General features: G+C 56.9%; 1 protein-coding gene across 2 annotated transcripts in view; it reads right to left on the bottom strand.

The window, feature by feature from the left end:
• The window catches only part of TBC1D16 (TBC1 domain family member 16), a 76,827-nt gene that overhangs the window by 47,891 nt on the left and 1,685 nt on the right, over positions 1-27,251 (bottom strand). For both annotated transcript variants that reach the window (XM_036067390.2, XM_036067388.2), the window contains exons 2-3: positions 16,513-16,752; positions 13,255-13,843 (exon numbers count right to left, since the gene is read on the bottom strand). In XM_036067390.2, coding sequence (XP_035923283.1) covers positions 13,255-13,843; positions 16,513-16,690 — 767 coding nt within the window. In that variant the 5' untranslated portion in view covers positions 16,691-16,752. The remainder of the gene's footprint in view (positions 1-13,254; positions 13,844-16,512; positions 16,753-27,251) is intronic.

A 27,251-nucleotide genomic window follows, 5' to 3' on the forward strand; every position in this document is an offset into this window, starting at 1 on the left:
GGACCAGGCTGGCCTGCTCCGCAAAAACCCTGGCCGGTGGCCCTGGGCGCTCACGTGCTCGCCTGTGCCCTGCAGGGCCCGGACTGCCCGGGAAGCACGCTCCTCGCACGTCTGCCCGGGGGGCCCGACAAAGACGGCTCTCTGCAGGCTCCCCCCGCGCTGCGGGCCACACAATGCGCCCTTTCACCCCAGGTGGCTCTGGCAGAGCGTGGCGACCCCCCTGGGGTGCCTGGCTGGCTCCTGGCCCTACACTTCACTGCGCACGGTCTGGAAGTGCAGGGAACTGTCCCTTGCAGCCGCCAGCAGGGAAACTTCTCAGACCTGACATCCACATTTGTCATGTCGTGCCTACCCGCGGGGGAAAGCCTAGGAGCCTCTGTCTGTCCACACTCTCCCCAAAGGGGGGGTCCATGACCCCAATTACATGGTGGCCACTGGATTGCCAGAACGGGGAGCACGGGGAGCGAGCACTGAGCCTGCAGTCACTCGACACCCTTCCCAGCAGCCCGGCAGCCTGCCAGGCTCGGAGAGAGACCGTAGCTACCAAAAATAATCCTTCCAGTGTTTAAATATTTACAGAAGCAAGACAGACCCTGGTGCCTCTACCATCTACGGAGTCCGGCCCTAACCGCCAGCCCTGGGGCTCCTGGGAGAGGCCACCCTGCCCACCCGCCCCCTCTGCTGGGCCCAGGGTCTTACTTACCCCACCTCCCTGATGTGTACGGGTCTCCTTCCAGTGACCCACAAGACAGCCACCCTCCCCCTTCCAGAACATTCCCACTGCCGGCTTCTTACTCCCATGTTCCCCAACCCTGGCAGGCACCTCCTTCCTACAGCCCTTTCTGGCTCCAAAGCCCCTCAGGACAGGCCCCCCTTCTCGAAAGGGTTTGCACCCCATTTTGGAGACCATCAAACAAAGCGTAAGAGCAGAGGGGTGTGCCCTCTAACCCTGGGCCGGTCTCCATGCCCCTCCCTCTCCTGGGGACCCACAGCTGAGACGGGGCTCCTGGCCACGGGCCTCGGGAGCACTTAGGGGCCACACCCCATGCTGGCCTCTTGGATGCACTGGTCACTGTGCCCACCACGTGGAGGAGAAAGGGGGGGCAGTGAGGGCAGGGACTTGCCAGGGCACACGGCCGGGCAGAGCTGGGATGGGACCCGCGGCTCGGTTCCAGCGCCGCCACGCTCAGGGACCATCTGTTCACTGCCTGCCACAAAAGTAAAGCCAGGGACTTGTCCTAGGATGCCGGCTCGCACCGGAGTCCAGGCCTCCGCTCTCAAGGGGCAGGACCATCAGGGAAACCATACTTTCAGGTTCCCGGAAGCAAGGAAGCGTGTTCCAGATATAGGTGCGGGGGCCGCCAGGAGCCGTTGGTCCCCTGTGCATCACAGATGTTTGAGGAACATTGGTTAAAGCGGACAGAAAACCCAAGTAAAAAAGTCCTTGCTGATTACTCTGCTGGGAATGAATGCTAAGGCAAACAGAGTGGGTACGAGGACATGTCAATCAAAAGACAAAGGTCAGGGGCGCCTGGGGGGCTCCGTCAGTGAAGCATCTGACTCTTGATTTCGGATCAAGATGTCATGATCTCAGGGTCTCGAGATCGAGCCCCATGTCGGGCTCCATGCTCAGCGTGGAGCCTGCTTGGGATTCTCCCTCTCCCTCTGCCCCCCCATTCCCCCTCTGCCCCCCCATTCCGCGTGCTCTCTCTCTCTCTCTCTCTCTAAAATAAGCAAATAAACCTTTAAAAAAAAAAAAAGACAAAGGTCATTTGCCACCGCTTCTCACTTTTAGGGAGGATTTCATCGGTATTGGGTTACATTGCAACAGCCAGACGTGGGTCCCTGAAGACAGTGTGAGCTCCCCGTGTCCCTGGGAGGCATTGCTACGTCACTGCTTCTGTGACCTCATGCTTAGGTCTCTGGGAAGCTGCTGCAGGCCCCCTGCCCGGGCGGCTGATGCAACACCCAGGGACCCCGGGGGACCCTGGCTTCCTGCTCCCGAAGGCAGCTCCATGCCGTCGGAGCGGAAGAGCTCCCCGGAGAGCATCCCTCCGGCCCCCGTGCAACAAATCATCCAAGGTTGCATCAAGGACCCCCAGAGGGGCTGTCATGGTTTGTGAGCAGAGCAGGGAAGGACAACGTGCCTCCCGAGTCCCCAGGGAGTGCTCCCTCTCCAGGAGGCTGAACTTCCTTCCTCTTGGTTTTGGAGGGATTGATGCACTTCTTTCCTCCCCTGTCCTGACAGCTTTCATAGAAAAAGGCCAGCTTTCTAAAGAGCAGATGGTCCTCTACAGGGCAGTCAGCAACAACATGATTTCAAGGGGACCCACTGGGTGCAATTGCTTCCTTGGGTGACACCCTTGGCTGGGGACCTCCCAAATCCCTGCTCAGAGCCAGGGAGGGGTCAGGTCTGCAGAACCTCCCTAGCAGAGGCAACCGAACACTCTCCAGCCCTCCCCCTAGAAGCTGCCCAACCATCATGGACAAAGAGAGAGTGACGTCCAGGGGAAAGGGCTGCCCAGAGAAACCTAAACAAAAAAAGCAGGACGCCAGCCTGGGCCGGCCAGTGCGGTGGCCCCGGGCTACACGTGGCCCAAGCACATGAAGGACAGCGAGTTAACCCTGAGACGTTCTACGGGTAAAGTACACGTGGGGTTCCCAAGACTCGGTCCGGAGACAGAATGTAAACACTTCTTACCAATAATGGGACGCTGATCACATGTTGCCATGGTAATATTTGGGGCATGCTGGATAACTGTTAAAATTAATTTTACAGGTCTCTTTTTCACTTTTTAAAAAGGGTGGCTGTTGGACCCACACAAATACGCCCAACCAATTATTGGCAAAGATGCAAAAGCAATTCGATGGCAGGACGGTCTCAGTGGTTCCGAGCTGGTATACGGGAGCCATGGGGTGTCCCGGCTGGGCTGATGGTGACACAAAGCTACACCACTGTACAGAACTCTACACGCACACAGCCCCCAATGGGCCCTTGGAAAACCGGCCAGACCTGTGGGGTGTACCCACCTCGACTCTGGCTTGGAAGGCGTACTATGGTTTCAGGCGGGACGTTGCCACCGGGGGACGTTGGCTGAAGGGTTCGTGGGACCTCCCTGCACATTTTTTTTTTTTTGCAACTTCCTGTGACTCTATAGTTCTTTCAAAATCAAGTGTTCAAAAATGAGACTATTAGGAAATTTTAAACCATGTACGTGGGCTCAACATTACATTTCTGGTCAGGGCTGGTTGAGACCAGAATCAGCACATTATGGCCCCCGCTGTCTGTCCTTGTTACAGCCCAAGAGCTGAGAACTTGTTTTTAAAAGAATATTTAATTTTTTAGGGCAGTTTTAGGTTTACAGAAAAACTGAGTAGAAGGTTCCTAGATATCCCCCCACCAACACACACACATGCACATGATTTCCTTATTAACATCTTGCATTAGCACGGTACGCTCGTTCTAATTGATGAACGAATAGCGATTCATTACGCTTAATAACCAAAGTCCCCAGTTCACACGGCTTCGTCTTGGTCTTGTACACTCTGTGGGTCTACCACACACTTGCCACTATGATCATCCAGACCGGCCTCACTGCCCTGAGTGTCCTCCGGGCCCTGCCTCCTCCCTCCCACTCCGCCGGCAGCCCCGGTCCCCGATCCTCCCGCTGCCTCCCTAGCTCTGCCCCCCAGGATGTCCCACGCTGGAATCACACAGTACGGAGCCTTCTCACACGGCTTCCTTCACTTAGCGATATGCATTCCGGGTTCCTCCTGGTCTTTCCAGGACCTGGTAGCTCATTTCTTTTTAGCAGTGACGACAGTCCCTTGGTCTGGACGGACCACAGTTTCTTTGTCCATTCACCCACCGAAGGACATCTTGTTTGCTCCCAAGTGTTGGCAGCTATGACGGAAGCTGCTACAAGCGTCCATGAGCGGGTTTTTGTGTGAAGAATGGTTTCGAACATTTTTCAACGTTGAAACAAATCAAAAGGAAGGGAATATTTCATGACACATGAACGCTCCATGAATTTCAAATTTCAGGGTCCATAAATAAAGTTTTATTGGAACCCGGCCACGCCCAGTTGCGTGCATACAACCTGCTTTCTCTCCGAAGCCGGTCTCTCGGCCAGCAAGCCGTGCGCCGTGACCCCAGGCAAGTGACACGAGCTGTGAGCGCCTCTGCTCTCTCCCGGTCGGGGAAGAACGGCGCCGGCCCTGGGCCTTGCTTCAAGGATTAAATGCGCCAGCTCACACTAAGCTCGTGCTGGGTTGAATAGTGTCCCCCAAGTTCGTGTCCACCTGGAACCTCCCAATATGATCGTCTTTGGAAATGGGGTCTTCACAGACGTAGTCAGTCAAGGGTCTCAAGATGAGGTGGCCCTAGATTTAGAGTCGGCCCGACACGCAGCGAGCAGAGTCTTTACGAGAAGAGGAGTCCGGACGCGCGGAGGAGGCGGCCATGTGAGGACACAGGCAGGGATGGAGGGACGCAGCCGTAAGAAACACCTGGAGCCCCCCAAAGTGGGCAGAGGCAGAAAGGATCGTCCCCAGCCCCTTGGAGGGGGCGCGGCCTGCAGACACCTCGGTCTCAGGCCTCCAGCCTCCAGACTGAGAGAATCCATTTCTGCTCTTCTCAGCTGCCCGGTTTGTGGTCCTTCCTTGCCGCAGCCCCCAGACGCCAATACAAAGCACTTCCCGTCCGGCTGCACGCCATCAGGCGCCCGGCAGGCGTCCCCGTCCTGCAGACCACGCTGCTAACAACTGCTGGTGACCCACTGGGGGCTGACTCCTCCCCACACGCTCTCCTTTACCGCCTTACTCTATCCCCACAATGGCCCCATTTCACAGATGAGGAGACCTAGGCAAGGGGAGATGAAACACGTCGCCAAGGTCACGCCCTAGGGGTCATGGTGGGGCTCAGGGTCTGACCACAGAGCTGGCCAGGCTCCCAGCCCTGCGGGACCCACGGGGCCTCTCCCACCAAGCCTGCCTGTCCCTGCCCTGCCCAGATGGCTCCCCTAGGCTGGACACTGAAGGACGGGGCACTGTCCAGGCCCAGCCTGGGCTCCCGGGCAGCCCCTCCTGCTAAGGGGCTCCCACGGCTGAGGGCAGATGGTGAAGGGCACGTCCTTGGCCCTGGACACCCGCCAGGCTTCCTAGCCTGCCCCCCTGGAAGCCACAGGCCGGTCCACAGGGCTCCGACCTGCCGCCGCCCTTCGCGCAGCCGCCTCCTTCAGAGCCGGGTGTCGCCCACCGCAGGCTCGAGCGGAGCAGCTGGTGACTGCCACCTTGACTGGGGGGGGCACGCGGAGGGGAGGGAGGAGAGCCGGCACGGAGCCTGCCGAGTGCTACAGAAACAGAAGACAAGATTAGTCTTAACGAAGCCCAGAACAGATTGCAGGGTGTCGGGAGATGGGATGTTTTAAAGAAATAAATCTCAGCTCCCAGTTACAGAAGCACAAACAAACCCAAACAACAGATCTTTGGAAGCTGCCAGGTTCCCGGCTGCCAGGCTGCTGCTGAGGGCCCAGGAGGGGCGAGGGCGGCTGTCCCTGGAGCATCCCCAGGGGCGTCGGGGCCCCCGGGCAGGCCCACGACGGGGCGCAGAGGTGGCTTCCCGAAACCTCGAGGGAGGGAACGCACCCCTCTACCTCCCCGCCAGCTCCTGGCCGCTCCACCTCCTGTCTTTCGGGGACCCACCGCTGGTCGGGCAGGCGGGCACCCCCTCTCCTGGGCGGTGGCGGGCACCCCCTCTCCTGGGAGGTGGCGGCTGCCCCCAGGCCTTCCCCGCCCCCATCCAGTCCTGCTGCTGCTGGAGCGGCCTCCCGGGACGTCCCCCAGTGCAAACACGCTGTCACCTCGCCTGGAGGCTCCCCCAGCCCCCCCGACGCCCTGGTCTGCTCAGGGTCACGTCCTTCTCGCTCCCTCCCCTGCGTGGGCGTCCTGCCGGCCGGAGGTGCGGAAAAAGAACGGCCAGGCTATCCGTGAAAACCGCCGGAAGCGACTGAGAACTGCGGTCTCACACCACCGGCCACCCTTGATGGCTTAGGGGGACCCTGGACGGCACCCCCAGGTCCCTCGCGGCAGCTCCCCGGCAGCGACACCTCCAGGCGTTCAGACCTGGGCCACTGAGCCCGCCGCTTCCAGATCCTTCTGAGAGGCTGGGGTTCTCGCCTCCCGTCTGTCCCCTGTGCACGCAGGCCAGTTACACCGACGAGGACGACAGATATCAATAATTCAGCCTTTACGGCTGATAGCCTGGTGTCATGCAGCCGTTTCCTCCTAAAGGCAAAAAGCACTTAAGATACCATTTATTTCCGCCTGGCATCCTGCGCGGGGGGCGCGGGCGGGGGGAACGCCTGGAGCTGGGCAGTGATGCCCCTCCTCACGGGCTTCTGCCACCTGAACCCTCTGCCGCCCCTGGGAAACCTGCCACGGGGGAGGGTGCACCAGGCCACCGGTGCTGTGACCCCTTTTCTTCCTACAGAGAATCTGGAGGGCCCTCTGTGCCACCTTCGTCCTCCCCACGGTGACTGTCTTGTGGGGACCAGCACTGCCCGACCCAGAAGCTTCTGGTCCCGTGGGGCTATCAGAATTTAAATTCATTGAGGACCAACAAAATTAAAAATCTTGCTCAGTTGCAAGAGGCCCATTTCCAGGGCTCGACAGCCACACGTGGCCAGTAATGCCCGCCTGGACAGCGCCCATCGCCACAGAAAGTTCTGAGGCATGGCGCTGCCAAGACAGACCCGTAAGACTCACAGGACAGCCACAGTGCGAGGCCGCGGGTTTCAGGTGCAGCTCAAACAAGGCGCCCAGAGGGTCCTCCCCGCCCCCGGGCTGGCTGGGGCTTCAGCGGCACGGGGGAGAAGGTTCCAGCCGGAGGTGGCAAGGCTGGGGAGTGGTGGCAGAATGGTGGGCTGGCAAGGGGCAAGACCAAGAGCAAAGGTTGGAGGCAGGTGGGTATCCGAGCAGGACCCCGAGGGCAGGTGGGCCCCGGGGTTCACCAGCCCGCGTCCCCCCGGGGCCTGTGCCCCCCTCGCGTAGACCCATGTCTGAGCAGGCTGGGCCACGGTACCCAGGAAGCCACCGTGAGAGGCCACCAGCCAGTTCTGCAACCCTGCACGCCGCCCTTCACTTGGGACGGCGACCCTGAGCACGCGCCAGGAACGACAGAGGATCCAGGGAGATGGGAAACTCTCCCCGGGGGCAGGGGCCCAGCTCTGGGGACCGGCTAGCAGGTCATTAGCATCAGTTGCTGGCAGGACCTCAGTGACTGGCCAGTGCGGGAGAGCTTTTTCTTTTCTTTTCTTTTTTTTTTTAATCTTTTTTTTTTTATTTGACAGAGAGAGAGACAGCGAGAGAGGGAACACAAGCAGAGGGAGAAGCAGGTTTCCCATGGAGCAGGGAGCCCGATGCGGGGCTCGATCCCAGGACCTTGGGACCATGACCCGAGCCGAAGGCAGACGCTTAACGACTGAGCCACCCAGGCGCCCTGGGAGAGCTTTTTCACCGACAAGCGTGCAGGCCAGGCCGGGGGGAAGCCAGTCTGGGTCGGGCAGGACTTCAACGGGCTCTCTGGTTTTAAAACTTGGTTTTTATCATAAAATGAATATAACCACAGAATAACATTGTTGAAAATCGAGAAAAGGAAAACATTACTCGTAATCACAGTATCTTAACATTTAGGCACATCGTCCTCTAACCTCTGTTGTCTGACACGGTGGCCGCACACGCCATTTAAATTTAGATCCCTCAACATTACGTAAATGTAAAACGCGGTGCCTGAAGCCGCACCGGCCACATTTCCAGAGATGCCCAGCTGCACACGGGGGCCAGTGGCCACCACGTCAGAGGCACAGATCTGGAGTCTATCCCGCGTGGCAGGAGGTTCTCCTGGGCCTCCCTGCCCCGGATGGCCTCACCCACGCTCAGGGCCTTTTCATAGACTTTAGCCAAAATGTGCGTGGGATTTGCCACCTGCTTTGCTGCTCAGACACTGTGAATCTCCATGTGACAGTTCAGCCTGTCCTTCCTTCTGGTGGCACTGAGGTTCTGAACGTTCGGGAGTCACAGACACGGAGATCGCGTGGTGCCCCCCCCCTCAGGAAATGTGCGCCCGTGAGCACACAGACAAAAAGTGGCCTAAGATTTCAGGGGCTCACTGACCCCAGATAAAACTCCCTTGTCTGGTAGGGTGAACCAGAGTTGAGCTAGTTCCTTCTCGGCTGTTGGATATTTAAATTCTTTCCCCCTTTTCTCCATTATAAAAAGTACTGTGATGAACATCTTCACACAAATGTGTTTTATTTCTGAAATTCAGATTATTCCTTAGAATGCATTCAGAAGACATTCGATTTAGGAGACAGGAGCTGTGCTCAGCTCTTCATATACACTGTTGATGCACTTCCCAGGGCGGGGTCGATGGGCAGGCCACCCGGGGGTCCACACGGGGGTCCTGCTATATTATACCCTCACCCACTGGCCCTTCAGACTGGACCGGGCAACTTCCAGGACAGACAAATGACAGGCTGGCCAGTGACCTTGTTGCTGCCCTTGCCCGATGATCATCCTCACCTGCATGCCAATCCCAAGCCCTAATTCCTGATGCCGTGGAAGGCACAGCACTGAGGGAACACAGAACCCAACCCTGCTCCGGGACTCAGATCTCAGCCGGAACAGCAGCTCTCCTCGGCCACTCATTCCCCAATGGGCCTCGAGCGCTCATTTGGTCAAGGATTTTAGGCCATCACTGTGCTGGGAGCCAGGGCGGGGGGGGTGGGTAGGGTAGAGCAGGTGCCTTGGCCATCTCGGAACCGGACCCTGCCCGGCTGTGCCCCACAGGTAGCACAGGAACGGATACTGCCCTCACATAACGAAATGTTGGAGGGACCCTCAGATGCAGGGGGGTGGGGGGGGTACTCCTCCTCCTCACCCATCCCCAGCCCACCGGTCAGTCTCCACGTGTAGTTCTCGGGTTCTGCCACTAGAGGGATCCCGTGAGCCAGCCTGCCCGCACCCTCCTGGGGACCCAGTGCCCAGTTACCTTAGGAGCCTTGGCTCCAGGAGCGGCTATGGGCACATGCCGGTCCTCAAAGCCAAGCCCGGCTGCAGGGTGTCTGCTCCAGCCAATGCCGGCGCTCTGGACCTCCGCCCTGGACCTCCGCCCAGACGCCCTCTCTGTCCAAGGCACAAGGACCACACCTCTCTTCCTGGAGTACCCTGCAGAGTCGCGGTTCTCAACCAGGCAGCACTCTGGGAGCCCCTGGGCCCCCCTCCCAGCAGCTCTGGTTTAGTTGGTCTGGCTGCCACCTGGGCACTGGCGTTTCCAAGGCTGCCCGAGGCATCCTCACCTGCAGCCGGGTGCGGAGTGCCTGGTCTGTAGTGTCCCGTACAGCTGACCCTTTAGTGCAGGATTTCCAGCCCCATCACCGGTGGGCACTGCGTGGGGGTGGGAAGGAGTGGAGGAGCACCATCCTTGCTTCCACGGTCTCCGGTATGGTGGCTCGGAGAGCAAAGGAGCAAGTGAATGTGCACTGCGGGGACTGGCCCAGCGCCCAAATCTGGCTCTCGTCAAAATGGCCTATGATAAATGCAGATTCCAGGGCCCGTCCAGCCCCTTCCAGAATCCACATCTGCTTTTTATTTTATTTTTTTTTTTTTTAAGATTTTATTTATTTATTTGAGAGAGAGAGAATGAGAGACAGAGAGCATGAGAGGGAGGAGGGTCAGAGGGAGAAGCAGACTCCCCGCCGAGCAGGGAGCCCGATGCGGGACTCGATCCTGGGACTCCAGGATCATGACCTGAGCCGAAGGCAGTCGCTTAACCAACTGAGCCACCCAGGCGCCCACATCTGCTTTTTAAAGCTCCCAGCGACCTGTCATGTGCCGCTGGGCCGGGAACCAGTGTGCCTCCAGGTAACACCCATCAGGTCCCGTCCGGGATGCAGGCCGCATCCACGTCAAACCCCCCTACCCCGGGCTGAGGACGTGCTCCTGGCCAGGAGGCAGGGAGGGCTCCCGTCCATCTCTGTCCTGCCGCAGCACAAAGCCCCAGCCTCACCAGACTGCTCGGGCCAGAAGCGCCACAGAATTGCAGGGACTCTGCAGTGGAGGCACTTCCCCGACCACACCAGTCTTCTCTGCACACCCAGAGATCTATCCACCATCTGTGAAGCAGCTCTAAGCAAACATGACCCCAAACGAAACTGGGTGGGGCCGGGGTCTGGAAAGCAAACATACGGCTCCGGAAGCCTTACCCCCGGAAGGCCTCCTAACGTGGCCGTGGAACCCCGGCACCCAAGAGATGCCCCCCCACTTGCGCTCGGGAGTTGGCACGCGGTACAGAGTGGGGCTCTCGCATCCAACGGCAGTCGGAATCGCCTGGAATATTAGCCAGCCATGAACAGGAGGTCCACATCAGCGACATCGTGCTCGAAGAAGCCAGACACAAAGACCACATGTGGCATGATTCCACTTACAGGAACCGTCCACAACGGGCAAACCCACAGAGACAGAAGGTAGATTAGTGGTTGCCGGGGCTGGGGGAGGGTGAATGGGGAGTGGTGGCTTAGTGGGAGTGGGGCTTCTTTTTGGGGTGGGGAATAAGTTCAGGAACTAGAGAGCGGTCACCACTGCACAACTGAATGTGCTAAAGGCCACGGAATTGTACAATTTTAAATGGCTACAGTGGCAAATTTTGTGTTATGTGTATTTTACCACAATTGGAAAAACAAAACAATGTCCCTACTCTGGGGCCGCCCGTCTGTCTGGGAAGGGTTCTCAGCCTTGGCACTGAGACACGTGGGCAGGATCCTTTGTCATGGGTGGCGGTCCTGGGGATCGTGGGGTGTTCAGCAGCATCCCTGGCCTCTACCCACCAGCCAATCACATCCCCATCCTCGGTAGTGATCAAAATGTGTCCTGAGACTGCCACATGTCCCCTAGGGCAGAATCGGCCCCAGGTGAGAATCACTGCTCTAGAAGCATCTGGAATTGCCTGGGCATGAGAGTATAAAAGGTCCCCTGATTCTCGCAGGCAGCCAGGGTGGAGAACCAGCAAGGCAGGGGGTGCGGGGAAGGAAGCCGGCAGTGAATTCATTGGGTAACCCCATACAACAGATATCACTGTCCTCATCTTACGAACGAGGAGATGGAGGTTCTAAGAAGACACAGCACTTTCCCAGGCTCATGCCAACCAGGTCTCCCGAAATCTAAGCTCCTTATGTGATCAGGGGCACTACAAGGCCCATTACACCAGGCTCTGATTCTGATTCTGCCACTAAGACCTCAGCCATGAGGCCATAGGCCAGGCTCAGAACACCTGAGTCACAGTAAAGATGAGAGTTCGGGACCTCTCCCTCCACCTGGGCCCTGGGGGTGCTGGGCACCTGTCCCTCCTCTCCCTCCACCTGGGCCCTGGGGGTGCTGGGCCCCTGCCCCTCCTCTCCCTCCACCTGGGCCCTGGGGTGCTGGGCCCCTGCCCCTCCTCTCCCTCCACCTGGGCCCTGGGGGTGCTGGGCCCCTGTCCCTCCTCTCCCTCCACCTGGGCCCTGGGGGTGCTGGGCCCCTGTCCCTCCTCTTCCTCTACCTGGGCCCTGGGGGTGCTGGGCCCCTGTCCCTCCTCTTCCTCTACCTGGGCCCTGGGGGTGCTGGGCCCCTGTCCCTCCTCTCCCTCCACCTGGGCCCTGGGGCTGCTGGGCCCCTGTCCCTCCTCTTCCTCTACCTGGGCCCGGGGGTTGCTGGGCCCCTGCAGGTCTCCCTGCGCTGGTCGGTGGCCCACCAGGGGGAGCTCTGACCAAGCCCTGTGGTGTTCCAGAAGCCAGGCTTGCGTTTCATTCCCAGCCTGCTTCCCTGGTGGGAAACACCACACAGCTCAGTGAACCTCACGGGGTACGGTGGACCGCTCCCCTTCATATGCACGCTCCAATACCTGAGACGAGGTTATCAGTCCACTCTCAGGCTCTAATGGACCACATCTTGTTGAGGGGATAAAATCAGGAAAGAATCCATCTCAAATTCCTTCTCCTCTGCTCCCTTGCTTACGTCTGTCCTGTGTGACCTCATGTGCTCCGGGTCCGGGGCAGAGCCAGCTGGGCTCACTTCCAGCTCCGCTAGCTACCGGCTTTGTGACCTCCAGCAAGTTAAATAACCTCTCTGAGCCGCGCTTTCCCTTTCTATATACGGGGGTCATGTTAGGACCCGCCTCACAGGGTTTGGGGTGCTTGTGAGCATCAGCGTAACTAATCCGTGGCACACATGCCTGGTGCCCACGCAACGCTTGAACCATCCACCCCTAGCCCATGCCTGGCTCACAGCTCGAGTTCAACGATCGTCTGCTGGCTGAATACATCAGCGCTTAGGAACATGCTCACCACCGTCTACCTAGAAATCTAAGGAGAGCGAGGACCACAGCCAGAGCACGGGAAGGGGCTGCCGAAGTCGGGGGTGGCCCGTCCTGTGCTGGCCCTGGCCGCTCTGGGCTAGTGCAAGCCCGCTGTTCCTGAGCCTTGTGCACGCCCACCCCGTGACACCCTGCGGACCCCTAACGATGCTGCGTGGCAGCTGCTATACGAGCCCCTGACAGGTGCATCCCAGGGCAAGCTTAAGTCCTGCCCCCCCCCGGCCCTGCCTGTGCGGCCTGAGCCAGCGAGGCTGCCGCTGTGCCCAGGCATCTGGCTCCCCTGGGCTCTCAGGCTATAGAAGGAATGCCACCAACATTCCCCCAGGACTGTGCTCCCGCCGCTTACAGCTCAAGGGTCTGGGCAGAAAGGCTAAGGTTCCCTCGGGGTCAGGGGGCTGGGCCACGTGCCTGGCTTGGCTGCGACCCCATAAGCCTTATGCCACCAGCCAGGGGTCTCCGAGCATGCCTGGGGTCTGTGGGATGGCCGACAATCTACTGTCCCCCCAGTGATAAGAACTGGGGCACCAGGATTCCCAGGACCTGGCCCCGTGGGGTTTAGTCTGGGTTATGGGGCAGGTCAGACAGGTAGGGATGGCTTAACCTAAGTGAGGCCTCCAAGGGGACGGGAAGGGGAGAGAAGGTGGAACCCCCCACTGCGGGCCCTTCGCCATCGTCTTGGGCAGCATCAACGATGGGACATGGGTGCCAAGGCCCTGGCTTGGGGAGAGCCGGACCCCGGCAGGGCGAGACGCAGGCCGTCCTCACCACTCAGGGAGCAGAGGCCTGACACACACAGTTGCCCCCCGCGAGGCCCGGGGCAGGCCTTGGGGGTCAGACGCAGCACTCACCCGCTCTCGCTGTCCAGGAACACGGAGCTGCCGCTGTCCACAAGGGCGGCGCTGATGGGTGAGAGGCAGAATGGCGAAGAGAAGGCGTCGGAATCCGAGTCGAAGGAGCTGTCCCTGCTCACACCATCCGCCGACAGCTCAAGGGAGCCCTCCTCCTCGCCGGCCTCGGGCCGCGGCTCCCGCCCCTCCGTCCCGTCCTGCGAACTGACCGCCGACAGGATCCCGGAGTCGCTGTGGGCTGGTGCTGGCGGGGCCATCCCCAAGCCCTGGGCCAGCTTCTCCCCGTCCTCGGAAGGGGGTGAAGGGCTGACGCGCACGGCGTCCTGGATGCTCTGCGCCACCACCAGGGTATCCTCGTCTCTGGGGGTCAGGGCGGGCCTGGGCTCCGTAGGGGAGGGCTGGTGGGGCGTCCCCAAGCTCTGGGCGCGCCGGCTCCGCGGGCGGGGTGCCTTGCGCACCGGAGAGCTCTCAGGGGTGATGTAGCGCAGCGCCTCCTCGTCTTGCTTCTGGATGCGAGAGTTGGGGACCCACGCGAGGATGAGGGTGCTCCCCAGCAGCTCATCCTTCTCCATGTACAAGCACAGGTAGCCTGGGAGGGTCAGGAGGACAGGCAGGTTAGGGACGGCGGTGCCCCCGTCTGGCTTCTGCTAGAGGCCACGCCCTGGTCGGTCAGGACGGGGGGCTGGGCAGGCGCCGGGCTTCAGACACAGCCTGGCCCCAAGACAGCACGGCTGGGGGGCGCTGTCAGGCTTGAGGTGAGTGAAAGCTGTGGGCACTTAGCAGATTCGGGGGCACCGGGCTCCCAGGCTGGGACCTGTCGCTGTCTTTCCACACACGGGGAGCCCTCCTCCAGCTCAGAGCCCCACCCCGCACAGTCTGGCGGCCCCGGAGCTTTCCCGCCCGCAGCCAGCCTCCGGGTCTGGGTGAGCCCAGGGGCCCAGGAGCCCAGGAGCCCGTTTCCCCACAGCTGGGAGCGATGGAGGCTGTGGGCATTATTTATGTTTCATACTACATAAATCCAAAGATGGGCTTTTGGGTGTTTTCCGGTCAGTCGGGGTCTCAGTGTGTCTTCTTTAATGCAGCTTTCCGGAGGAAGGGGCCGTCCCTGATGTCAAGCACCAGACGGCAGACAGGGGCGGAGAACAGTGTTCCCCGAGGAGGCAGCAGCCGCGGGTGGGCCCTCTGGGTCCCTGGACGCTCAGTCTGGGGGGAAGGCAGCACTTCCTGCCACTTCAGGATATCCTGATTTCTGGGCCAATCATGCCAGGTGCCCAGACCTCCTGGTCTCCGCTCTGAAAGCCCCTGGGGCTGGAGCTGGGCCCTCACATCCCTCAGGGCTCTGAGAACCTGCATCGGAGCCTCCTGAGCCTTGCTCCGTTTCCAGAAGAGGTGGGGACACTCAGTGATAACGGTAAGGTGCAGGGGAGGCCACGCGTTTCTATACCCTCAGATCCTGCGGCTCGGGGATTGGGAAGGGAGCCCAAGGCCTCTTCCCCCACGCCCCACCCAACCTTCCATCACAACAGCATCACCACGAAGCTCTCCTGAGGCTGTGCTGTTCTTTCTATTTAGACCAGAAGGGCTAACGCTCTCAGACCCTGCCCTAGAACCTCTGCCTCCTCCTTGAATCCTCAGAGTCGGCCCTGTGGTCAGGCGCCCACGGCCATGTGCCTGCACCCCCTTCTAGAGCACACGCCGGGGACACAGGATCTTGGAATTCCCTGCCTACAGCCCAGAGCCAGCGTCTAGGGCCTGCCCCTGAGCTGCCTGTGGGGGCTGTGGACAGGCTGGGGTGCCCGCACTGGGTGCCCGAGGTCCCTCATAGCGCAGGAAAGAGCTGGGCTGGAGCTCGGCGCTCCTGCTTTGGAACCTGTAGGGGCCGATGATTCCAACCCTCACCTGACCATCTGGGTGACTGTAAAGATAGACTTATCGAGGTAGGAATAGTTCATTAACATAATTTAAACTTTTTGTATTTTAATTAATTTATTCAGTATTCTGTTGACACATAATTTGCGTACAGCAAAACGCTCAGGCCTGATTGTAATTTATAACTTTTAGATGTTCTGACATCTGGTGTGGGGCCTCTGACTGCGCTGGGTGGGCAAGTCCACAGGCCACAGCCAGGCTGCAGGTGCACGGGGGGGGCCTGAGCATCCTCCAGCAGCGTGGGGAGGCTGCGGGAAGAACGAGGAGTGCCCACCCTTGCCCCACCTCCACCCCGCGCAAGCGTTGGGAGTGGCCCAGCCTCTCTGAGCACCAGCTTCCTCAACCAAAAAAGAGGCCTGCCTGCCTGGGGTTCCGGGCACGCTCATGAAGTTAACATACAAATAAAATAAAGCAATCCATGTATTTGTTGCAAGTCGTTTGCACAAACGACAAAGGACCACACAGGACTTGGGTATCACCGACCCATCATTTTGTCCCTTCCATGGGGGGCAGCGGGGCTGAGGGAAGTCAGTGTCCGGCTGCTATGACCAGATTTAACAGCCTTCGATCTGCCCCCAGCCCAAGGACAGCCACGGTCAGGTACCCGTCCTGGAAGAGAAGCGAATGCTTTGCTCCGTGCTGTGACCCACTGCCCCGCCATGCACCGGGCAGCTGGCCACCGCCGCGTCCTGAGCCCTGGAAAAATATGCAGTTTCTTTGTCTGTGATTTGGCACAAGATGGCAAAGCCGCTGACAGCACAGGAAAAGTGTCCACCCCAGGCTCACAAAGGCCCCGGCGCTGGTGTGTCCAGGGCACGGCCCCAGGGGGATGAATTCGCAGTCCCTGCATCTCCCTGCTGCAGACTCCAGCTGATGTTTTCTGCCCTAATTTCGGAACAGTGGGGTCCGAGGACAGGTGGAGACAGGGCCGGTGATTTCCATGGCCTGTCCCACAGTCCGTCTGGTTCTCATCACAGCCTTCGGGGCTGTGGGAAGGGAAGGAGCCACCTAGCTTGAGGGGTGGGCTCCTGCCACACGGGAGGGGGCCCTGGGTACTGGCCAGCGCCCACAGAGGAGGGCTGCCCGCTTCCCAGCCTGCAGGCTCCCTGCTCCCAGCAGCCTGGAGTGACCTAATGTCTTCTTCTGAGGCCGATTCCCCGTAAACTGTCCCACCCCATGTGTATAAGTTAAAGGTCACCAGCCCCTTCGAAGATGGGGAAATTAGGACAATTGGGGAAGTGACACGAAAGCTTTCCAAAGCTGGGGCTTCGTTACTTTCGAAAGAAAAGCAAGCCCCTCCACCCAGGCCCTCCCACCTCCCGGGCTCACCTGGGTGGTGCTCCCCCAGCCCCTGCAGCCCCTCTGGTGGGTGCACGCAGACATTGTTCTTGGAGTAGATGATCTCCCCCTCCAGGACGGAGGGGGGCCCGCTACCACCACCCGGGGTGAGGGTCAGGAGGTCCGAGGCTTTGGAGGAGGCCCGGCGAAGGAGACGGCCCAGAGACATTGCCGGGGGAGTGTTTCCATCCTCCGCACGCTTCGGCCCAGGCGGGGCTCGTCCAGGTGTGGCTGGGGGAGAAAGACACAGAGGAGGCGCGTCAGGCCAAGGTCATGGGCTTGGGCCAGGTGTCCTTGGCGCTGCGTCCTGCCTCACACCAGTAAGCTCGAGTTGGATGGTGGTTCACTAACTACCGGGATGGATCCTGCTAGCACGAGGCCACATGGCAGCATGCACGTTTGGGGCCAGGTCGTTCTCAGTCCCTTCCCACTATGACAGCCAAAAATGTCTCCAGTCATGGCAAACGTCCCCCAGGGGTGAGCTCATAAAACGTCCAGACTTCTCTTTGCTCAGTTTTCACCCCTGTGTCTGTGCCCACAAGCCCTCCCTTCCTGAACGTCTCACCCCTCCACCGTGCTTCCCAGGGAGCATCCTTCTTCCTCCGGCCCGTCCTTCCCGGCCTCCTCCACCCCCAGGCCCGGCCTGAGGTCCCGACATGCGACGGGTCATCACAGCGGTGTCACAAGCAGTATGTGAAGGACCCGAGTTTGCCTACAACTCCTTCTTTAAAAAAATAAACGAGAGGGGGGCCTGGCCCACTCAGTCGAAGGAGCGTGTGACTCTTGATTTCGGGGTCATGAGTTTGAGCCCCACGTGGGGTGTTGAGATTACTTAAATAAATAAAAACTTAAAAATAAATAAAAATAAAAAAATAAACAAGAAACAAAAGGATTCGATCCAGTATACATACATAACTCCTAGAGAGTCACCGACAAAAGGAGCAGAGTGGCAATTCACAGAAGAGTAAATGGAAGAGCTGATAAAAAGGAAGAATTCTCAGTCTAAACGAAAGCCCGGCACCCAGCAGACGGGCCGAAAGCAATTTCTATTTCAGCCAAAAGCCCAACAATCAAAATCACTCGCTATGTGAACCAACCAGACGCTTCCCATTGGTCGAACCCCGGAACACAGACCACCAAATTGAGCCGTGGAATGAGCCACGGGTGTGAACTCGCCCGTATAAATGAAGACACGCGTGCAGGGCCAGGCTGCCCCCTGGCCAGAGATGGTGCATGTCCGAGGCTCAGACCGCGCTGGGCAGGGTGCGGGCCAGACTCACGGGGCAGGGGCTGGGATGGGGACATCTGCAGAGGGACTTCACCTTCCCCTCTTTGAAAGGAAAAAAATGAAGGTGAGAGCCAATACGATAAAATCGTCGATGGATGGATGAACTACATGTGGTCCATCCACACGGTGGAATATTATTCAGCCCTAAGAAGGAAGGACATCCGGCCACCTGCCACATGGATAGACCTGGAGGACACTGTGCTCAGTGAAATCAGCCACTCACAAAAAGATAGTGTAGGATTCCACTTACGTGAGGCCCCTGGAGTCATCAGATTCATAGAGAGAGAATGTAGGATGAGGGGGCGCCAGGGGCTAGGGGAGGGATGCGGACGGGGAGTTAGTGTTTTTGGGGCCAGAGTTTCAGTTTGGGATGATGACAATGTTCTGGACACGGGTGGTGGTGATGGTCTCACAACAGTGTGAATGCACCTGATACCACTGACCTTGCACTTGGGAAGATGGTACATTTTTATATCACGTCTATTTCACTACAATAAAATGATATTTTGAACCATCAACCGGGTATATTACATTGTTCTTTGAACCTTCTGCATTTTTGTACACTGCTCCTCAAATCCAGAGCTGGTTTGGGATAGTCCCTAAGTGAGACTCTTTCTGCTCAAGGGTTTGCACAGGCTCGTGGGGCGGAGGGGCGGGTCTCAGGGTGCCCTTCGCTGTCTGAGACCATGGGGCTCCACGCCGGATCCTCAGCCCACCTGGCTCCCTGAGGACCCCTCCTGCGCCCCCAACTTTGTTCTTGGGTCTCCCAAAAGGGCCCTAACTCTCCCAAGCACAAGATTCTTCTAACCGCCTCCTGAAAGTCACCCCTCCCTTGTCTGCATCTTTACCTAGAAAGATCCATCACTCCCTTCTCCCGAATCACTGAGGTTCCCAATATCAGCATCGCCTTGAAAATCACGGTTCTGGGACCCTCACCCCCGCGGCAGCGGGTCCCACAGTGTGAAAGCAGCTGCAGACAGTAACCAGTAGGTGTGTCTGCGACCCAGTGAGACTTGATTAACAGACACTCTCTCCTGAATCTCACAAGTCGCCACGTGTCACAAAAATTCTCCTTTCAATTTTTTTCAACCATTTAAAAATATAAAATCCATCCTCAGCTCAAAGACTAGAAAACAAGCAGAAGGCTCGATTTGGCCCATGGGCTGCAGACAGCTGACCCCTGGCTCAGACCACCGTCTGGATACTCAGCCCCTCTCTACCCAAACAGCCTCTCCGGGAAGCCTTCCTGGCCTCTCCAGGTCAAGAGGGTGTCTACCCTTTGTCTCCCCCACTGGTTCTACTGTCTGAACTTCGAGGCCCGCCCCAACACCTGCCAACCTCGGTATGAAATTCTTAAAAAAAATCACATGGCCCCTACGCATCATGTTGTCTGTCCAACTAATCGTCTAGAAAAATGATATTGTTATTCTAATGATGATTCTGTTGTCCAGAATATTTTTAGAATTCAAGAATCATTCCAGAATGACAAGGTCCCTTAATAAGCCGTACAAGAAAATGAGTCTCTTCTTTCTAGCCCAGCGCTGCCCAGTAGAAATGTAATTCGACCACGTACGCAATTTCAAATATCCCACTAGCCACATTTTTTAACAGAAATGAGGAAGAATAATTTTGGGAATATACTCTGATTTCACTCGTTATTTCCCAAACAGTATCATTTCGGCATGTAATCAATATGAAAACAATTACTGATGAGCTGCTTTACATTCCCTCAGCCTCTGGAGTCTGGTGTCTGTTTTGCATTACGTGCATCTCAGCTGGGACCAGCCACACTGCAAGGGCTCGTGGCCTCCGCGTGGGCGAGGCTGGAGCCCCACCTCCTCCGGGGCCCCCGACGGTATTCCTTCGTTAATCCTTCTAACCGCCAGGCTGGGCTGCAAACAACTCTCAGCTGATTCTAAAAACCAAACCGTCCTTCAGTGAAGACGTTTGCCACTGTGGAGGATAATCAAAAGAATGTGCTGGAAGATTTGAAGGGGATCCCAAAATACAAGTGCTCACAATCCTGCCTTTTCCCACACACCCGACGTGGATCAGATGCTCTGGGTCACTGAGGCTCTGGCAGATGTGTCCTCCTAAATGCGAGGTTTTACAAACGAGAAAACAGGGTCCAAGCATTCAGGTCACTCAGTGAGCAGAAAAAACTTGGCTCCTAAGACCTTTGTCCTCTGTGCTCAGAGTTTGGCTCCCACCCCACCCCCACCACCTGGGTAGGCAGGGGACAGTCCCCCCAGCTCTGGCCCCAGAGCGTCCTGCAGAAGACCACGCCCTGGGGGTGTCTGTCAAACACCCCCCCAAAAAATTCACTCTCTTGAGACACTCCCCACTTATTCTCTAAATGCTTTTGTTCCTCTCTGAGCCGACTTCATTGAAATGAAACCTGGTTCCCAACCTCTGCTCTTTATCAAAAACTACATGCGGAGAGAGTCCTTGACCTACTTTTGAATGCTTTTTTTTTTTTTGTAAATTAGGCAATAAGCTCAGAGAAGCACAAAGAAGAACACAAGTTCCTTAAATCACAGGATCTGAAACCATTTGTGTGTTTTCTCCTATCTTCTGTGCCTATCTTATAAAAAGCAAAGACTCCCCACTGGGATGACCCTGGGTCTTGCTTTCAGTCGTATCATGAGTGTGTTTTTCCACGTGTTAATGAGTCGAAGTGTGTGTCTTCCCCTTGCCCCCCAAATCATATGTTGAAGCTTGAACCCCCAGCACCTCAGACTCTGGCTGTATTCAGAGACGGGTCCTTACAGAGGTGATTAAGTTGGAATTAGGCCATTAGGGTGGCCTGAATCCAATGTGGCTGGTGTCCCTTAAAAAGAGGAAATTTGGGGGCACCTGGGTGGCTCAGTTGGTGAAGCGTCTGCCTTCAGCTTGGGTCATGATCCCAGGGTCCTGGGATTAAGTCCCACATTGGGCTCCCTGCTCAGCTGGGGAGTCTGAGAGTCTGTTCCTTCCTCTCCCTATGCACCCCCGCCCCCGCTCACTCTCTCTCTCTCAAATAAATAAATAAAAATCTTTTTAAAAAGTAAATTAAAATAAAATCTTAAAAAAAAAAAAAAGGAGGAAATCTGGAGATGGACAAGGTGTCCAGAACAGGGCACAGGTCCAGGAGGAGGCAAAATCGTGACACGGAGCAGTGGTGAGGTGAAACGGGAAGGGAGAGTGGGAGGAAGGGAGAGTGGGAGGGAGGGAGGGGGGCCTGCCAACTGCAGGGCGGGCGGGCTGAGCGGCAGGAGGGGAAGGGCCCGGGCTGGCGGCACACAGGGAAGCTGAGTGGGAGGAGCAGAGCAGGGTAAAGAGGATGCAAAAGTTCCCTGGGCTGGACTGGGACCCGTGGCCCAAGGATGTGACCAGTCCCAATGCCACGAAACTGAACACTTCAAAATGGCCTGGGTGGGAACCACACTGTGCATACTTTATTGTGATGAAAAATAATAATAGCAGTGGAACCTGGCGAGGGGTGTATAGACGCTCTCTGTACTTTCTGCTCTTTTTAATGTAAACCTAAAACCCTCTAAAAAATAGAAATTAATTTTAAAAAAGAGGGTGGAGACAAGAGTGCGTGCACCCAAAGAACCTAGGCCGAGGCTGGGCTCGGGCGGAGGGAGGCAGGGGACGGGCAAGGAGCCAGCGGCAGGACGAGTGACAGCAGGGTGACAAAGGGAGCTCGGCTCTCCAGGCCGAGGGCCACGGCCAGCAGCGATGCTAGGGCCTGGCAAGGGCTCACACCCTGACGGGGATCTTCCTAGTGTCCTTGAGTCCCAAGATGCATGACCTTGAATGCTTCTGGCTCACAACCCGCAGAGCAGTTTACGCCCGTGACCTTAGGGACCGGGTGTCCCATGGGGGCGGAAGGAGCAAAGATAACCACCCCTCCTGGTAGACCAGAGAGCTGTGCTCCAGAAAGTCTCCCCAGGTACAGAATTCTGAGGAAGGAGAACACCAGTTCCCCTTTTGTGGGTCTGGGGTCTTTCTCTGGGTGGATGACTTATTCTCATTATACCTCGGACAGAGTCTGGGGAGATGGGCACAACCTTCAAATGCCATCAGCAGAGATCCTAAGACACACAAAATTAGCCAATGCTCAAAAGGGGGCTGAGAGGAGCCCGCAGCCAGGAACAGCTCCCTGACTTCCCCTGGCAAGGACTCGGAGTTAACTGAAATCAAAATAGCAGCCGAGATGCTCAGAGCACATTGTACCAATATTCCAGAGCCTCTCCCCAAATCCCGAGGGAGGAAGGTGAATAGGGAGGCAGCTCAAGGTAGATCCTTGACGACGATAAAAACGTCATTTTCCTCTGATGCATTCCCTTAATGTCTCTATTTTAAAACGGTTATGCCTGTTTCAGTCTTGTGGATTTGAGATTATAAGCTCCTGGGTCCAAGACACCTGTGAAAAGTCCCCTTCGTGACTGACGTGCCTACCAGAACGCCGCCTTCAGTAAAGTTCCACAGGCTTTGCTTTTGCGGACAGAAAGGACAGCAGTACCGGCCTGGCAGTCGGCACAAGGAGCCAGAGATGGGGTGCTGCCAAGATCCAGAATGAGCATCAGCTTGGGTGCAAAAAAAAAGTTATGATTTTAAAAGGTATAAAGTAAAAACAGCATGCCGGCTTCTGGCCATCTACTGAGCCACGATCCCAAGCCGAGCTCTGAGCCGCTCTGAGCCGCTGCGACCACTAGGTTGGGCCAGACTTTTGCAAATAGGCTATTGTGTCATTCGAAAGGACAAAACCACTTGGCCTCCCCTCAAAACACACACATGCTCATAACATGGAGCTCCCTCTGCAGAAAGCCCACCCTCCTCCCCGCAGCTCTTCTTCCAACACCTCCGAGAACTGCGGGTTCTCAGCCACCTGCAGGGGAAGAGAAACTGGGGACCCAGGAGAGGGGTTTGGGGGTGGCTGCCGGGGGAAGGGGGGCAGGTCTTTATTTCACAGCCCTGTTTGGAACTGGCCCTGCTGCTGGGTCGTGGCCAGGGGGTGGCGGCTGGCCTCCACCGACCGAGCTCACTCCTGGACGCCCCGGAGAGCACCTGCCACCGGCCCAGGGCCCGAGGCAGCCGAGGCCTTGTAGCTCAGCATGGCTGGTGTGGGGCTCTCCTCTAATATTTATGGGGCGAAGCAGAGACACCCATTACCCAAAATTCATTCCCCAGGAGTTGGTGATTTATACCTGAGGAAAAGTCCTGGGCAGAGACAGAGCCTAAGTCACTGAAAAGCCAGAAAGGAGCAAAACACGGATTAAGAAATGACACCCTTTAGGAAAGACACAAGTCGCCCCCCATGCTTCCTTCAGAAAGCACCTCTGTCCCCTACACATTGGTTTCCTGTGGCTGTTTTAACAAGTCACCATGTATCTCACAGCTGAAAACAACACAAATAAATCAGCTCACAGTTCTGAAGGCCAGGAGTCCGACCCGGGGCTCAACTGGCTCAAACCAAGGTGTGGGCAGGGCTGCGTTCCTTCTGCCACCTCCAGGGAGAATACGTTTCCCTGCCTTTTCCAGCCTCTAGAATCCCCCCCGCAGCCCTTGGCTCGTGGCCCTTCCTCCACCCTCAAGGCCGCCGGTGGCCATCCAGGTCCTCCCCCCATCACAAGGCTCCGTCACTGACTCTCTGCCCCCCTCTTCTGCTTTTAAGGACCCTGGGATGATGCTGGTCCCACTGGATAATCCAGGACAATATCTCTATCTCTAGGGCAGCTGATGAGCAAACTTAACGCCACATAACCTAACCGAGTCCCATGTTCCCAGGATTCGGACGTGGACAGCTTTGGGGACCATTCTGCTGCTGACCACACCATGGCAGAGACACCGGAAAGGACGAATTTCTAACTCACCCACTGACTGTCAAATTCCCATGCAGAGCGACCACCTTTTAGGCAATACGATGGGGACCCAGGCCTAGAGCCAGGAGAGAGGAGAACATGCACCCCCACGGCCCCCTGGGAGCAGCAAGATGGGTCAGGGGAAAGTGCACACTCACACCAGGGCCTGCCCTTGGCAGCTTCCTCCGCCCGCAGCCTTGGTTTCCTGTCCTGGTATAAAGGGTCCCATGAATTGCCAAACAGAAAAATAGGAGCAAAGGTACAAAGTTCTCTTCCAGAACCTTCCTAGGAAGACCAAAGAAATCGGGCAGCCTGGAGCCACTCTAAGAGGCAGGAGCTTGACTTCTCCTATTGGATGCTCTGGGCTGTGCACCTGCCTTGGGCCCACCTGGCTCAGGTGCTGGGATGCAGCTGTCAGCAGGGCAAACGCGGTCCTGGCGCCTCCCGGGGCTGCCAGTGCCCGCGGACGGGAGACTCCAGCCCGCACCCATCCTGACGGCTGCTCACTGCAGCGGGGAGAGGCAGGTAGGGAGCAGAGGGCCACTGGACACGTTAGGGAACGTGTGGTGGGACGAAGCCCACAGGTGATTACCCCCCTGGCGTCGTCACTGGCAGACTGCTCAGGAGCAATAAGCCCTGGGCTCCGGTCACCCCCCATGTGGCTGGCAGGAACTGGTTCCTCTGCTTTGCTCTCAAAGCCAGATCAACACAGAGCGGTGAACAGGCGATGCTATTTAAACAGGAGCCAGCCACATGAAAACAAGGATCATTTTCCTCCCACACAACATCTGCTGCTAACACCCCTCAGAGGAGACCCCATCTCTCTCTACCTTCCCAGAACCAGGCACGTGCACCACGGTCCTTCCGGGAAGCCCCTACTTTGCTGTTCAAAGGGTGATCTAAATCCTGCGGGTAGAGTGGTTCAGGAACCCGATCCCTGGGGCACACGATTTGGGGAAGTTGGGTCTTCCAAGTCTCATCATGCAGACAAGACACCTGTGGGCTGACACGACCCCTCCTCTCTGCGTTGCTTCCCTTCACGTTATGGGATCACTGTAGAAGAGAGAGGTCTTCCTGGCATATACATCACATTCAGGATGCCCGTGGAGAAGACTGTCACCCAAAAACAGGGTCGCTGCGGGCAGGGCCTCTGCATACAAGGGAGGACAAGACGATCAACTTGTATTTAAAATGAAGGAACAGAGTAGGGCAGAAGCCCAGTGCTGGAGGCTTGGACCAATCGCCATCCGGGAAAGGACCTTTGAGAGGCCATAAGGACAGGACAGTCACAGGAACGTGAGGGGGGTTGGTGGCCAGCTTCACTGTGACTTCCCTCTTTCGGCTGTCTAGCTGCCACTTTGATTATCACCTACTCCCTGGAAAACCCCAAGGCCTCTGCCTCTCAAGCAGGAGACCATCTGCTCTTTGTGCCCCCTTGACAGTAAATACCAAAACACTATTTTCTCCCCAAAGAGCCGAGGAAGTAGGGCCTGGGAGATGAAAATGACCTTAGAGATGAGCTAGGAATGAGGAACAAGGAAGGACTGGACCCAAAAAGCAAGGAAAGGTACAAATCCAGCCAGGAAGCCACGAACCGCCCCAACAGTGGGTTAGGTGCACCTGATGTCTATATTGTTCCTGTAAACTCTAATACAGAGAGCTGAGGACCTCTGTCTGTGCTAAAGGAGAGGCTTAGGCACCACAAAACAAAAAGCCAATGGGGGGTCGGGGGTGGGGGATATATTGACAATATCCCTGAAAAACAACACAGTTGATCTTGCTCCGGGGGAAAGCTTTTTAGTTACAGAAATTGAAAAGTGAAAGAGTGTGAAGTGACATCTGTTAAGAATGCCCTTTGCCCCAATTTCAGAAAGACAAAGAGTGTAATGACCAGTTTGTCAGACTATTGAATTCAGGGTCACTCATCGCGGAAAACCAGCACAAAAACCAAAGTATACAAGCTAGTGCAGACACGGGCTCGGGCTGCACCCCTATTATGGTGGTTTCTACAGTGGCCAATCCAGAAAGAGCATGGAAAAGACCCTGCCACACCTGCAGGCAGGTGGGTCCTTATGGCTGGCTTGTCACATACATCAACTTTAAACACCTGGACAGACTGGCCGCCCAAGGCTCAGCAAGAGAAGGGCATGCCATCCCGGCTGGATAACGGCTTTGGGAGCATCACGCTTTGTCTTCAAGTGGCCAGACCTTGCTCCTCCCTGAGGCTGGCTATATTAGTTCTGAAGACACAGTAAAAGACATGCTTCAGATAGGATATCACTAGACAGCTCATCAAAATGGACTTATTAGAGATGCAAGGCCCAGTGCCGAAGGACGCACAGGTGGTCAACAGCAAAAAACACCACTACTGGGCGCCTGGGTGGCTCAGTCGTTAAGCGTCTGCCTTCGGCTCAGGTCATGATCCCGGGGTCCTGGGATTGAGTCCTGAATCGGGCTCCCTGCTGAGCAGGGAGCCTGCTTCTCCCTCTGCCTCTCTCTCTGTCTCTCTGTCTCTCATGAATAAATAAATAAAAACCTTAAAAAAAAAAAACAAACACCACTGAAGTGAAAGGAAAAAGATCTCCTAGACTATTTCTCTGAATTCGGGGGGTGGGGAGACTGCAGACTTGCACTTTCTTTTCTGTGCACGGGGCTCATCAACGTTCATCAGTATTGTACAAATATAACAGAATGAGGGACAATACAATGTACATCAGTAAAACCCACTGGGCCCGAGCTGCTACAGTTGTTTCGCTGTGGAGCCACAAGTCCATCCGTCCTCCCCACGCTGCCCTCCTCACGCTGCCCCCCTCACGCTGCCCCACGGTGTGAAACGACCTGGCTAATCTTACATGAGAGAAGATTCAGGCCTGTGAAAAATTTGGGGTCCCTCGGCTGGGGAGGAGGGGGCAGTGGCCAAATCTCTACTTGAGACCTGTGTTTCCAGACAACCTGGTCACCCTGGTCCCGGCAACAGCCTGCAGGGACCCAGCGCCCCGCAAAGTTACAAGGCGGAGAGTGTCCCTATCCCTAAACGGTGAATTCCACTTCTGCATAGAGCAGCTTGCCGCCTGACGGACCACACATACAAGGAATTAGGAAATAAAATCAAAATGTTTTTACCAATTTGCTAACTGTGAACAATCCAAATGATGGTCATTAATAAAAATTTTTTTTTTAAATTTTAACGCTTGGCATGTGCCCGGCACGAGGTGCTTCGGACGGCCGCTGCCTGAGGTAGGGAGAACAAGCCTCACTACACAGACGGAGAAGCTAAGGCACCCAGGAACGAAATCGGTGCGTGTGCCAGGGCTGGTATTTGAACCCGGCAGTTTACTCTGGGGGCCACGTTTTTACCCACTGCACAGAGCCACCCCAAACCGGGGCAGAGAGACGGGGGCAAGCAGGTAGGCTCCAGAAACCCAATGGCCGTCTTGTCAAACGCTTTTATTCGAGGCCCGAGAGGCTCCTTCTGGACGAAAGAACTGATATTAGCAGCTGGTGAGTGACATGGGATTAGTCCCCACTCTCTTGCTTTTTTATGAATCATCAGGCGGAATGAACCGTGTTCTCTGGTCTGCAAAAAGAGGGTC

This window comes from Halichoerus grypus, chromosome 2 (assembly GCF_964656455.1).
Source record: "Halichoerus grypus chromosome 2, mHalGry1.hap1.1, whole genome shotgun sequence".
In the NCBI taxonomy this organism is placed as follows: domain Eukaryota; kingdom Metazoa; phylum Chordata; class Mammalia; order Carnivora; family Phocidae; genus Halichoerus; species Halichoerus grypus.